The 14899-nt window shown below is 35.9% G+C and overlaps 2 protein-coding genes across 3 annotated transcripts; one reads left to right on the forward strand and one right to left on the reverse strand.

Annotated features, from left to right (window-relative positions):
• Positions 1–1701: 1701 nt before the first annotated feature.
• Positions 1702–9646, reverse strand: LOC103463338 (uncharacterized). Of its 2 annotated transcripts, XM_008406623.3 has the most exons (13): positions 9424–9646; positions 9165–9349; positions 8786–8895; positions 7705–7796; positions 6706–6815; positions 5236–5406; positions 4865–4974; positions 4520–4611; positions 3718–3815; positions 2572–2687; positions 2185–2371; positions 1990–2075; positions 1702–1888 (listed from the first exon to the last, which is right to left on the reverse strand). In XM_008406623.3, exons 2-13 carry the CDS (start codon positions 9328–9330, stop codon positions 1760–1762), a joined length of 1467 nt encoding a protein of 488 aa, XP_008404845.2. In that variant the 5' UTR covers positions 9331–9349; positions 9424–9646; the 3' UTR covers positions 1702–1759. The 2 variants fall into 2 exon arrangements, with proteins under 2 accessions (XP_008404845.2, XP_008404846.2); XM_008406624.2 differs by lacking the exon at positions 9424–9646 and having other exon boundaries at positions 6706–6828; positions 9165–9256.
• Positions 9647–10695: 1049 nt separating this feature from the next.
• uba52 (ubiquitin A-52 residue ribosomal protein fusion product 1) lies at positions 10696–13623 on the forward strand. The gene is made up of 5 exons (XM_008406622.3): positions 10696–10785; positions 11194–11305; positions 12367–12453; positions 13136–13238; positions 13469–13623. Exons 2-5 carry the CDS (start codon positions 11203–11205, stop codon positions 13560–13562), a joined length of 387 nt encoding a protein of 128 aa, XP_008404844.1. The 5' UTR covers positions 10696–10785; positions 11194–11202; the 3' UTR covers positions 13563–13623.
• The last annotated feature ends 1276 nt before the right edge of the window (positions 13624–14899 follow it).

Raw genomic sequence — 14899 nt, forward strand, 5'->3', positions numbered from 1 at the left:
TTCCCTTTCCATCAAATCTGACTACTTTATGTGTTTAATTGATATATCGCTCGGTAAAATACCTTTTCTTTGGTCTTAAAGTCATTTTGACTTCACGATTTTGGTCCATATCGCCCGGAACGTTAGCTGGAGATGGGCACCAGCAACCCTCCCGACCCCTCTAAGGGAAAAGGGTGTCAAGAAGATGGATGGATTGATTTTGGTCCATGTGACCAAAAGTTTAACAGAATGGCCTCCATGTGGAATAGTCCATAACTTAATTAAAAAAAAGCCTGAAATGCCACCCAGGAAAGACAAAGCCAGGACTCAAATAGCTGCAGAAAACGTTTTCAAATGCACTCAGAGACTAATTCAATTTTTGGTGACATTCCTGTGGTCTGACAAAACTAAAATTTAAATGTTGGCCACAAGACCTTCATTAAATATAAAGTAAAACAGGGAATTTCTAAGTCCAAGAACATCTGTAAGACTTGAACAATGACCCTACACATAGGATAAAGATATCAAAGTTAACGATTTGGAGTGACAATTTAAAAACTGATTTCACTTCCATGGAAAAGCTGCACACAAGTCAGTCGGCCAAAATAAACTCTGCTGCACCAGTTCTGCAAGGAGGAATGATTAAAGTTTCAGCAAGTCGTTTCCAAAACCTTTAACTCAAACTACGGTTTGAAAAACAATCCTAAGAAATGCAAAGCTCACATTTATACCTGAATTTGAAGACAATGGATAAAAATACCCTCATTACTCTGTGGTTTACCAAAATAAAAAAAAAAAATGTTTTGTGATCTGATGTGAACACTTTAGTCTCATTTCATGTCAGACAAAAAAATAATAATTATATAAAATTAATTTTGAATGTAATCTTCCAGCTGACTTTTCAGCATTGCTGTATCTTAATTGTTAAATGATTAAAGTTAAGGCTTCAAATAAAATTGTTGAAATTGCTTTAAACATTAGAAAATGTTTAATATTTGAATAAATCTTCCAGTATTTGCTGATTTATTTCTGGGAAAAAAGGTTTTGGTGGCTTTTGACCTGGTTCTTGCATCACTGGACCTTTCTGGCCAGAACTGTTTTGGTTGTTTTTTTTGCCAGGTTGTTGAACTGCATGTTCAGTTTATTTACAGCTGCTCACCTGCCTGCCAACATTTCCCTCTTTTTTCATCTTCTCAGGCTCAGGGCTCTGTTATTGCTTCAACATGGTTTGTTTTTATGGGCAGATAGTAACCTTCAATGCTCTGAAATTTACAGTGTAAACAGGGTGGAAGTGCAGGGCAGCCAGGAGGGGATCCTTCTGCCAAACAGTAACCTTCTTAGCACTTCTAAATGTCTTCAAGAGGAAAAACCACATTAATATTTGAAGCTACTTCCGTTGAAGGAGATGATAAGGGTTTATGTTTAAGCTAGAGCAGTGGCTGCACTCTGCTTCAATATTTCACTTTTCTGGGAATTGGTTTATTTGGATTTTAAGAATTTCTCTGCAGTTTATTGGAAGAGAGAAGTGTAGCCGGGTTGGTGATGTGAATAATTTAAGTTACTAAACTGGAGGATGGTGTGCTCCCACCAGCCCTGTTCAGTCCACGTTAACCAAACTCCTGCACCAAAACAAACAAACTCTGGTGCGCTCAAAAAGCTCGATCTCGGTTCGGTTGATGTGATTTGAAAGCATTTGTAATACATTGCATATTTGCTTCTTAATGTATTGACACTGTTCAGAAATATTTATTAGGAACTGCAGTCCTGCTGTGATTCACAGTCATCTCAGCTTAACTTGGCTGTGGCGCTGGTCGTACGGAGTAGGCAGCGGGAACAACGGTCTGACAATGTAGTCATCCTTGTGGGTTGTGCTGAAATTCATGTCACCCAGCGGGAACTTGAAGTTGGTCTGTTTGGTTTACAGAGAGCAGATTAATCATATTCCTGCCTGGAGCTTTTTTAGTGAAAAGGTGAAAATCTGATGAGGGATTTTATTTTGTGATTCCTCACCTTTATCTGCGACTCACACGGCTGCTGTCGGGTGATCTTCTTAGGCTTGTAGTCCGCCATTGTGATGGTGATTTTTGGGCCCAAATCTGAAAAACAAGCAAATAAGCAAATAAACAAATTATTATTATTATTATTATTATTATTATTATTATTTTTTATTTTTTTAATTATTATTTTTACTATTACTACACATACCTGGTCCGGTCAGTATGTGACTATTTGGATAGGTAGTTATTTGGGGTTGATCTACTTTCTGTTGGATGTTCTGCTCAGTTTCTTGCGGTTTGTAGCTTTCTTTTGACTCACTTTCTGGACCAAAATACACGTTACTTTTCGTCATCAAGTCGGGATCGGGTAAACACACTGGAGGCCGTGAGCCGTTCTGTTGGTGTGTGAGTAAATGTGACACTTTCAGATTACTGAAACAGAATAATCTACATTAAATTAAATAAAAGTCCCAAGCTCTATGAAGGGCCCCAAACCGGCCTTATATGAATTTAACAGTTATGAATTAAGAAGTATGTCATGTTTGTGGTAATATAAATACATGAAAACTGTAAAAAGTAAAATTTGTAACCTTACACTTGAGAAGAAGATGTTGTTGGTGGTCAAAGGAATATTTTCTCCGCTTTGCTCCTTGTTAGTGCCAAAGGGCAGAGAGCTGGTGCGCTGGTGATGTTTTAATAGGACAATAGGCTCTGTAGTCAAGGAAACAAAATTTGATCAATTAATGTGCTAATATTTTATCAGTTGACTTGATTTATTCATAAAATGTTGCTATGTAATGTGGTATAGAGTGACACATAATTTTTTTTTTGTAAAACTTTAGTTGCGTTGAGTCTAGAAGTAAATATAGCTGGAAAATTTGTTTTAACGCATCTACTGACATGAAATTCACACCAGAAACCTTCTTAAAGCGAGACTTATTCACACTGTTGGAGGATTTAGATTTAAATGTTTTGTTTTTTTTTAAACCAAGATTTTTCTTTCTGGTAGAAAATTATATGTACAGCTCTCAAAAGCAACAAAACAAAGTAAAATGAGTGTCACTTAAAACATCTTTATATTTTATTTTAAAAAATTAGATGTTGAAGATAGTTCAATAGTGCTCCTCATCCAACGCTTAAAATGTTTATTTTTCGTTGTTTATCCTCGTTGCAAAGAGAGATAGAGTTTGAGGAAACTTATATTGTTCGCTTTTTGCAGCAGAATGACTGGGAGCATTCAGGAGTTTAAACATCAACTTCAACTGGTGTCAAGATTTTGCAAAAGCAAGGATGCTGAGGTCTTTACAGAGGTTTTTGTTTTAATTGATTTGTATATAATGAGAAACCTGATGATCAACTATGAGTCTGGCCTAAACCAGCTCTTATCATCTGAACATAATAGCAGGATCGTTTTCTAAATTCTCTCAGCTGGTTTCTTTTAGAGATTCTTTCTTCCCATGTTGTTCTATTTATTACACATAATTTAGGGCCTAATTTTTGCAGGTTTCTTTTTGTGGGTAAATTTCTTTGGTTATTGTTGGAAGACATTGTTGGCCCATTAGAAACATGTTTACTGAGAAAAACTACATATTCAACACTTTCTACTCGCTGTAAACGACCAAATGTTCCACAGTTTCACTTTTGTAAAGCAGCTGTCTGTATCTAATTCACTGAGTAAACTGCATTATTATATCAGGAAACCATTTCAGCAGGACAGAAGTCAAAATGAGGAAAAACGTACCAACTGTGTGGGGTTTAAAGTCATCTCTGCAGGTGGTCCACCTCTCCTTGTAGTCATATCTAGGTCTCACCTCATTCTGATATATCGGCTTCACTGGGCTGGAAAAAAGTTTCAATCGTTATTTTGATCATTAGAATAAATAAGAAAATACAAGATGACCAACATTTTTTAAAAGCAACAATAAGATTCCAATTTATAAGTACGTATTTAATGGTGCCTAACAATACATAGATATTAAGGGTTTCAGTATTTTAAATGTTTTTCCTTTTTATTTGGTTATTGCAGTAAAAAGTTGTCAATCTTAAACTGGATAACTTTTCTCCAGCCTCCTTTCGGTTGGAGAAAAGTTATCCTTTAAGTTGGATCAGTTTGGACTGATCCAACTTAAAGTTTGGATCAATCCAAACGTTAAGCCTCTGTGGGGTTAAAGTTTGGAGGCTTCAGCTCTCTTGCTCCTTAAAACGCTCTTTCACAATCTGAACCTGATCATTCCTGATATTGATGTCCCGCTTACATTGATGCAGCCATGAATGTGAAACAGAAAAGCACTTTTCAGACTCAATTATCTTTTTTTAGAGATCCAAAGTCTGTTCTTTATCCTCCCTGCTGCAAACTGAAGCAGTTTATTGAGTTTCTTCACTGCTGAGTGAGAAGACAGCACTTTAATCCTTTCACATTCATCTATTTTACTTCCTTGAAAAGGATTAGTTATGACTCTAATTTATTTAAGTTTTAACATTTCTCCCCCTGACTGTTCATGTTATGAGTCATTTACAAAAAACCTTCCAGAAAACGTTCTGACCTGTTGACAGAGATCTGAGGGTATGCACTTGAATATGATGTCAGTGTTTCTGAACCCTTTGCGGGATTACCCATACAGACGGAGGAGTAATGCTGAAAAACAACAAGAAAAACTTTTAATCTAGTGTTAATTGTAGATTTCTATAAGGTATTTTCACCAGAAACAATTCTTTCATACATTTTTACATTTAAAGCTGATCTGATCAGCCACATTTTAGTTTATTAGTTCTATAATAATTGACTGTCTATGTAAATCTGTTGTCGGTGCTGCTATGGAGAGTTTCTGAAACAATAAAATTGTCTCAGAAGTGAATGTTTTTATTTCCACCATATTTTTGTGTAGTACCCTTTCAGCTAGCTCCACTGGTTGGACAAGATGCTTCCTATAGGTGTCTTTGTATTCGGAGAGAAACTTGAGAGTGCGTTGATCTCCTTGTATTGTTGGAAAACCTTCTTCTACAGAGAGAAAAAAAACATGATTTGACATTTTTGTTAAACATTACCAACAGCAGGATCAAGAAATACACCTTGCTGCAATGATTTTAGTGTTACTCATTACAAGGGACATAAGGTTAAAAGGTTAATTGTTCAATGTTTAACTTGTTGTTGGTAAACTAATCTTAGCAAAATCTGGTAAATATTCAAATAAATCCTGTGGTCATTCATAATTTAGCATGGCTTTTCATTTAAATCATGAAGCAAATGTGAACAACATACCTAAATGACTGACTTTGGGTATTACCAGTTTTGATGGTGGATGTGGAATAAAGCTGGCTTGTGTCATGCTTATAGGAATCTCTTCCACCGACTGGATGTTCATTTTTGGTTGAAAGTCGCTAGTAGCTCTCTGGAGACGAGTCATGTCCTTGGAGGAGGTTCCCTGAAGGTCTGCAAGCATGCTAGAGTTATCCTTGTGCAGGTTATGCATGACAAAATATGAATCAGGACACCTGTCTCAGGTATGTGTGGGGTACCTGAGCTGTTTATGGCATAAAACAGCTCTAGTAATCTGACTATGATATGAGAATTGCTTTATAAATACTGACTAATTTCGGTGGTTTCTAAGCTGTTTTGTAGCTTATTTTCAGTATTAAGCCTTTGCACGTGACGTCACGTTCTTCAGAACCATGATGGACGTCAAAACAACCAATGCGCTCCTGTAAAGCCTGTCAAAAAACCAGACATCTCTAGCCTAATATAGCTTTTATTTAGTTGATTTCACTTTAGAAATGGTCATAGGGTGCAGTGCGGTTGACTGCACAAACAGACAAGAATGCAAACCAAACTTGTCATTTTACTGAATAACTTTTAATGAGGACAGATGCTCCGGTGGCGGCGAAGGACAATCATTCTGTCAAATCGCGTTCAGCAGCGAATACTTTTTACAAGATAAAAAGACTATCGTTTTATATAATTAATAAGTATGAGTAGGAATATATAAAATATTGCATAATGGTAATCATCGGTAACAATGGAGACAATGACGCACCGTCATGTAGCCTAGCATGTATGGAAAAAAACTGGTTAGCATCTCGTCTTTTGTATGTTTTTAAGGCTGCTCCGATATAAAGGGAAACGCTGTTTATGACATAGTGATATAAATCATGTGGTGGGAATTCAGGCAAAGTCAGTAGATAAACACATCAGGAGGGAAGAGATATGGGTCGGTTTGTAAGCTAGCTGTTTCTAGCTTCTGTAAATCCCGCCGTCTATGAGCCCCAACAAGGTGTGTTACGTTCACAGATAAATAAGCTCGATTCGAATAAGTAGAAACCATGAATAAACTGGCAAAAACAACTTGGGAAAACAACTTAAGTCGCTCTGTTCAATACTCCTGTATCTCCCTACCGACGTCTATCATGGCGACTCGACTGATTAAGTGACTAGTTGCAAAGGGTCAATATTTTCAGTGATTTTTTTTCCAGTGTAATTTCATTTATTGAACATGATATGCAACCTATTTTTTGTTTTTCTTGCTAAGTGTAGACTACCTGTAAGTTTGATTTGGATTAGCCCGTGAGAAACATATTTACTGAGACAAATTAACATATTCAACACCATTTTTTCTTCACTGTAAATGGCAAAATGCTCCACATTCATTTTCCAGTTCACTTTCATCTTGTTAAACTGTATCATTGCATCTAAAAGCCATTTTAACAGCTAAACTCATAATAAGTAAAAACATACCAATTTTGTGGGCTTTAAAGTCATCTTTGAAGGTTGAGGTCCAGCAGTCTTTAAAGACATCGCTCGTGATGAGCACCTTACTATCTTTCTTCTTCGGCTCTCTGCGATAACTATTCAATTGTTCTTTTGTTAATTACAAACAAGAAAAATACAAAATCATCTACATTTTTCAAAAAGCAACAATAAGATTCAGAATTACAATAATTTAATGTTGTCTGACCATAAAGAAAACAACCATTCACAGTGATATCACAAACAAACTTTAACTTTACACCATTTGTAGAAAGATTTCAGTGTTTCAACGCAACATACCAAAATGTTTTTTCTTTCTCTTTTTTGATATTGCATTAAAAATAATTTTTCTCCAGTCCACCTTTAATTATCCTCTGAGGGGTTAAAGTTTGGACTGATTTATGCTTCAGCTTAATGTCTGTTGCTCCTTGAAACGCTCTTTCACAGTCTGAACCTGATAATTCCTGATATTGATGTCCTGCTTGCACTGATGCAGCCATGAATGTGAAACAGAACAACTCTTAACTTAACGATCTTTTCCTTGAGAGTCAAAGTCTGTTCTTTATCCTCCCTGTTGCAAATTGAAGCAGTTTATTGAGTTTCTTCACTGCTGAGTGGTTTTCTTTAAGGCCAAGCAGCACTTTAGTCCTTCCACATTCAGAAATGTCCTTTAGCCATTGAATCTGTTTTTTACTTTCTTGAAAGTGATGAGTATTCAAGTTTTAACATCTCTCTCCAAATTTCACCACTTACAACAGTAGTTTTGGTGAATTTTGTCAGTTGTTTGAGTGACAGCATAAACCTTTAAGGTTTGTTATTCTCTATATCTGGGATAAATAACTTTGAGGTGAAAAATACTAAGCATTATTGTAATCTTCTAATGACAGATTATTAAATTTTAACATTGTAAAATTAGTGGAAAAGACACTTTTAAATTAACTGAGTAATTTAAAAGAAACCTTCCAGAGGTGGAGAAAAGTTTCGTACCTGCTGAGATTGAGGTAGGGGTATGATGCTGTGTAGACTGTTTTTGTTTCTGAACGTTTCCCAGGATCACCCATAATGATGGTGGAGTAATGCTGAAAAACAAACGGAAAAAACGTTTAGTAAAAATAACTCTAATCACTTATTTTATCGTAGATTCCTAACTTAAATTAGTTCTAATAACATTTTATGGGCTACTGGATACACAAATATCTGCCAGGAATAGAGAAGGAAGGAAGGAAGGAGGAAAGGAAGGAAGGAGTAAGTCAGTAAGTTAGTGAGAAAGCAAAAAAGAAATGTAGTTAGTTAGTTAGTTAGCTAGTTATGTAGCTAGTTAGTTACTTAGTTACTCAGTTACTTAGTTAGTTAGTTAGTTATGTATGTGGTTATCTGGTTAGTTGATTGGTTGGTTAGTTAGTCATGTAGTTAGTTAGTTAGTTAGTTAGTTAGTTAGTTAGTTAGTTAGTTAGTTAGTTCGTTAGTTAGTTAGTTAGTTGGTTAGTTAGTTAGTTAGTTAGTTGGTTAGTTAGTTAGTTAGTTTTGCAACAACTAACTGTCAGATATGTCACACTTGTGTCTAATGAACACAAACTGTCACATCCATTTGAAAAGAAAACTACAAAAAGCCGTCTCTACCTGAAGGCCATTTTCTGCTATTTTTTTCCAATTCACAGACTGGTTGAGACAAATGAACACCTGTATTCTGGGTTGTATTTATATCCCAGATCAACATAAAAGTCATGGATTATTCATTTGAAGTTCATAGAGACTGACAAAGAAAACATGACCAAATTAGGTGAACAACAAATAAAATGTATCAAATCACAACTCTCTTTTCTTTTTTTTACTGATTTGTGTATTTTTATCAATCCTTAAATATATATAAATTGTGATCTAAATACAAACTAATCAAGAAACTGAAAAGCTCCTTTGGTAGTTTATTTAACACACTTATAATGTTGAATTTCTGTGTAACTGTTATCTGTGCTGCTATGGAGAGTTTGTGAAACAACGTCAGCTGTTCTCCCATTAAATTATCTCAGAACTGAATGTTTTTATTCTCGCCATAAATCTTGTGAAGTACCTTTCCAACTGGCTGCACACGGTGGAGAAGATGTTTCTTATAAACATCTTTGTAATGGGAGGTAAAGTTGAAATTGCGTAGATCTCCTTTTATCGTTGGAAAACCTTCCTCTACAGAGAAAAAAACAACAACAAAACAAAAGCATGATTTGATGTTTGTTAACCGTTGCTGACAACAAGATCAAGTAATAAACCCTCACTGCAATGATTTTAGTGCTACTCATTACGAGTTACATAAGGTTTCTAAGAAGTTCAATGTTCAACGTTTGACTTGTATTTAAAAAGCAAATCTTGGCAAAAACTGGTATATATTCAAATAATTCCTGCAGCTGTATGAATTCATGAGGCAATTTGAAATAACAAATAGGAATGTGACATACCTAAATGTTTAACTCCAGGTTTTACAAATTTTGATAGAGGTTGTGGAACATAAGTGGCGTGTGTGATGGTTTCAGGAAAATGTTCCATCGACTTGAATATTGTTGCGTCCGTTGGTTTAAAGGTTTTGACAAATAGCTGATGGCGAGTTAATCCCTGGGACTCCATGGTAAAAGTCTCCCTTTGCCTGAAGGTTTGTAGACATGTTAGAGTTATTCTGCTGCAGGTTATCCATGGAAAACGATGCAGCGGGACACCTACCTCAGGTATTTGTAGTGTCTAAGCTGTTGATACTCTGAGAATACTGTTCTGCTGCTTCCAAGCTGAAAGTCTCAGTCTACCCATATGCAAGTTACATTAGGATATGGCTAATTTCTGTCTCAAAAGATCTTAAAAGGTCCTTCTTGGAGCAATGCTTGTTTGCTTAAGCCTTGTGGTTTCAGAGCATTTGAAAAGTGCTACAATGCCTCACCGTGGAAACTTCTGTGGAACATGCTAATGTCGCTTGCTGCTACTGCAAAGAAACAAACTCAAGACATGGTGTCAAATAACCTGTCAAAATGAAAACAATAGCAAACATTTTTCATTTTTATTGTGTGTAAATCTACAAAGGGACATGTAGCAATAGGGAGGTGGCAAAATCTTTTAAACCAAAGGAAATACAAATATGATGCAACATGATGTAATGCACCTTTGCTCATGCTTCAATCTCCTAACGAGACTTTTTCAGTTTTTTAAATAATCTAATTAGAATGAAAATGCGAGAATACAAAGTTAAAGAACAAAAAGCCTATTAGAGATAGCAAAGGAAAAATTATACATAACATTTTTAAATAAATTTCAGTATTTATACTAGTCTTCATTGTAAATATCAAAAGTATATTCCTTCAGTGGACAGTTTAGTGATTAAAACTGGCTTGAATATGACAAAATTAATTATATATCTACAAATTAAATTTGACTTCTTATTTTTTGCGGGGTAAGTTGGAAGTGGGAAAGATGGTTTGCATCTTTAAGGGAGTTAATTCACCAGTATCATTTAGACATAGTTAATTCTTTTTACCGTTATAAGGCATTTGTCATGGAGATTTTTAAAAAATAATATCGTTGTGCTTTATTCGTGCATAACGACATTCTGATTTAAATTCCCCTTCAATAAACAAGCTGAGAAATATTTTATGCCATTTGCCGTATCCACACCTGAAAATATGTGAAAAATAAAGTAACTATATATATTTAAAAATATATATATTTTCAAATTTACAGCGACCCAGGGAGCTAAAATAAATGTAAGTCTATCCAACCTTTTACTAGCTATTCTACCTAGCTACATTTGCTCTGCCACGTAAAATCAATAACTCCATGGCAACGGCAGAGGTCAGTCAAATTCCATTTCAGTTCAGTAATATTTCAAATCATAGCAAACAATAACAAAAATCTAAAAAATGTAAAACAAAATGTATGGATGCGGTGAAATGTTGATTAAAGATTAAAAATGTTCTGTAGAAAGGGAAAAAAAAATAATACTGTCTTTTCCTCCAATGTAACCAAGAAAACGGAAGTGACGTAGATCAGCGGCATCTTCTTCCGCTCTCTTTTCGGTGAGGCTCAGCTATCGGCCGGGTGGGTACACGTTTTGTTCGGTTTTATTTTAGGATTTTTAACTGTACTGAACACTTTTATACAACAAATATTTTGTTGTGTCGTCTATTAAGTTAAAAATCGTTCCTGTTTTGTTAGTATTATTAGTGTTTTAGGTAGAGAATTAGCGTTATCGTATTTAGATTTTACGTTAACGACAGGCATGCGGTGCGGCCCAACAACGAGTTCACCGAGCTAACGGCTAATGCTACGTTTCATGTTAGTCTGTACTGGCCCTTTAGATACGTCTACATCATTTTAGATAACAAAAATATGACCAGCATGAAGCTCAGCATTTATGTAGATTGTGTGTAAGAATAATGTGAACGTTGTAACAGCTTTGAAAGAGCTGACCGTACGCCATATCTGACCTGAGTTTGTTTCCTCCAGCCTGCAAACATGCAGATCTTCGTGAAAACGTTGACGGGGAAGACCATCACCCTTGAGGTTGAGCCCAGCGACACTATCGAAAATGTCAAGGCAAAAATCCAAGATAAGGAAGGTGAGACCTAGCATCTTCACCGCACTCAGCTGTAGAGAAAAATATCTACATTATTTTCTACTCGGTCATTATCACAGATATGTTGACAACATTTCTAAAGATGTCAAAACAAATGTCTTAATCAGGAAGAGGATTTAAGCAAATGTTTATCTAAGTTTAAATGAAATCAAAGTGTGGGATAATTTATTGCTCAATTTGAGCTCAGGATTTAGTACCACAAAAAAGCTTTTTCAGTTTACCACAAATGTCAGTAAATTGTCTTCAATCCCTTGTTTGATTTGGCCAAATTGTCAAATTAGTTACAGAGTAATGGGGTATTTTGTTTGTCAATTTTATTTACTTCACAGCTAAGGCAATGGAAAATACCAAACGATCTGGGTTTGTTTACTTTGTAGCAAACTTTAAATCTGTAACAAGAATGCAACCACAAACTATAAATTTGTCCTATGGCCTCACACTGTACTGCATCTGCTTTCAGGCATATTACTAAGTCATTTATTTTAGCAGTCTTGTATTTTTCCTTACAGTTTACAGTAAAAAAAAAAGCTACAGCTGCAGGTTTTGAGGTGGTTCTGTGGGTAGTGCTGGTGGTCACCTTCGTCTCACTCCGTGTTGGGACTTTTCAGTTCATGGCGAGGTGTGAGGAACGTGACAGGGGTCCTAATTGTTTAGAAATGTTTGGTATTTACTCATTTTCCAGGTCTAAGTACGATTAAAAACACAAAGTGTAGAGATGTTGGATGCATTTTTTCTTCTGTTGTCTATGGAGCAAAGGATAAAGGTTGCTCACCATTTCATATTAATTTGTGACTTTATCTTGGTTTTATTATTATCATCAGTGTTTGTTTGTGGGCTTACTGGATCAATGTGTATGCTCTGAAAAATTAAATACTGCAAGTAAATATGCCATCACGTATCTCTGATGAAAATGGAAAAGTGAAAAACCTCAGAATATTCAGTCTGTGTTTTAATCAGGGTTGGTTTATATACATTTCTATACATTTTAAGTGATTTTTAAAATGTTATGACTCAGTCATTAAGTAATTTGTTTGTGTTTGCAGGTATTCCCCCAGATCAGCAGCGTCTGATCTTTGCTGGAAAACAGCTGGAAGATGGACGCACACTGTCAGACTACAACATCCAGAAAGGTGAGGCCTGAATATCCCAAAATGCACAAAAGAACTAAAACACTGACTCATGACCTCATAAGCCACGGTAAATAATCTGTCGGTTTAGGTTGTGTCAACATTAGAAAGATCTGTAGATCTTCGTGCAGAAATATCACCAATATTAAGGAATTATTTAATTAAAACAAGCTAATATATCTTGCAGGAAATTTACTTATAAGTTAATTTTCTCTTATTTCAAGTTTACCAAGATATTTGTACTAAAACGAGGCCAAAATGGCTTAGTGAGATTCTGTGTTTTTACAGTGTGCTCACATACACCGTCTCATTGCTTGGCAGGTAAAGGGATGCTGCAGGGCTCATGCATTGTTACCGTAGCGACCTCAGTGCTGCATGTCTGCTGAGATCACAATTATTACCAATATTGGTATTAATAGTGTTGAGCAGCACAAAGTATATAAAGTTAAGCTTAATCTTTCTGTGTGTGTGAATACTGACAAACGTAAACAACTAAACTTGGCACAGATACATGATGAAGTGCAACGTGATTCGACGCGAGACAAAAATTCTCGAATTCATGCGGACTCAGCTGTAGCTTCAATTTAAATTCCTCCTGTAAATGTACCATATAAGTATTTTAAGTTGTTTGGGAAATAGTTTTGAAATCTCTCTGAGGTATAAAAATGTTTTCATTGTGTTCCAGAATCAACCCTCCACCTGGTCCTCCGTCTGCGTGGCGGCATCATCGAGCCGTCACTCAGACAGCTGGCCCAGAAGTACAACTGCGACAAGATGATCTGCCGCAAGTAAGTCGAGTTATGCAGAAATTTGCACCATTATGTGCAAAATTGGTCTTAAGTCACCATGTTCAGACTAAACAAGTTTGCATTTATACAACTGAATATTAAGATAACTTTTAATCTTAAAATAAATTTAGTTTTTCACTTATTTTAATTTCCTGACTTTAATTCGACCTTAACAGAACTACATCCTTCAGTGTTTGAACTGTTGAAAAACGGATCATTTTTCCTCCCAGGTGCTACGCCCGTCTGCACCCTCGTGCTGTGAACTGCCGCAAGAAGAAGTGCGGACACACCAACAACCTTCGCCCCAAGAAGAAGCTGAAGTAAAACACTTTGGTTGGATTGGCACTGTGCGCCATTTTGCGTTAAAATAAATAAGAAAATTATGCTTCCAGGCTGGTGTGTGTGTTATTCAGTCACTTTCCTTTTGCATAATGGTGACATAATTACCTGGAATAAGCCACAGCTGGTCCAATAAACTATTATTGCTCTCCAAATGTTCTCAGACGAAGATGGGTGAGGAGTTCGTATTATTTCTGTTCGCAGAAACTTTCCTTCTCTGTCCTGGATAACTCACTACAGGATTTCCTGGAGTTTGTAACTGAACTTTAACAGAACTTACTGGTCTGAGAATTATCAGTACAGAAAACATCACCTGGATGAGCTCATCAAGACAAAACAAGGAAAGAAAGCAACTACTTCAGCAAATGAATAAAAATACAAAATGTTATGTACTTTTATATTTAAACTGGAAAGTATTTCACCAAGTAGTTAAATGAACCTTTACAGCATGTTACAAATCCTGAAGATTTCATTTCTGTAGAAATTGTAAGACACAAATCATATTTTTCCATTGAAAGAACCACAGCAGGGTTATTGCAGGGCAACGTTTTAATGTTTAAAACAGCTCAGTACAAATATAATGAAATCATCTCAACAAATCCCATCAAAGATTCATTTAACGCTGATAGTTTAGACGTCGGCTCACTTCCTGTTGGGCGACTTGCTTCTACTCCATGGACAGTTCTGAGGTATTTGGAGTCGTGTTTAAAGGTTAAATATGTCGGACAGAAGGAAAGAAAACCTGGAAAAATAAAATTTAATGGAGGCGTACATCGGATTCCTTCAGGCGGAGTTTGTTTCTGTTTATGAGGCTTCAGCGGAAAACCTTTGGCTCTGCTCTTGCAGGTAGCGCATTCTTTTATGGTCTTTATACTAATGTATGAAAGAAAAGATAATTTCATGTTACTGCTACATCTTTTGTCTCCTAATATTTCAAAAAGTATATACAGTCACACACGAGGGATACAAAATGTTATTTTTACTCCATTACAAGCAGATTTAGAGGGGAAAAAACAGCAAATTTAAATACTCCAAATGTTTAGTTAACTTAGCTCTGATAGTTTATCACAATCTGCATGTTAAATATTTGAATGTTGACTAAGCCTACATGAAGTCTGGTCTGTTAGCAGTAGAGGGCATCCTGCCTGTTTCTGATGAATCTACAAGGTCGCTGTGCAGAAGTCAAACAGACGAGGCTGTTCTGACGCAAATGTCTGACATTAACCTTGCAGAGCGTTTTTTTCCCCTTCCCTCCCTTACACAGCATAAAAGGTGGCAATTCATCATAATCTACTAACATTATAAAAAAAATCATTGACAGG

Source organism: Poecilia reticulata, chromosome 4 (genome assembly GCF_904066995.2).
Source record: "Poecilia reticulata chromosome 4, P_reticulata-male-v2, whole genome shotgun sequence".
Classification (NCBI taxonomy): Eukaryota; Metazoa; Chordata; class Actinopteri; order Cyprinodontiformes; family Poeciliidae; genus Poecilia; species Poecilia reticulata.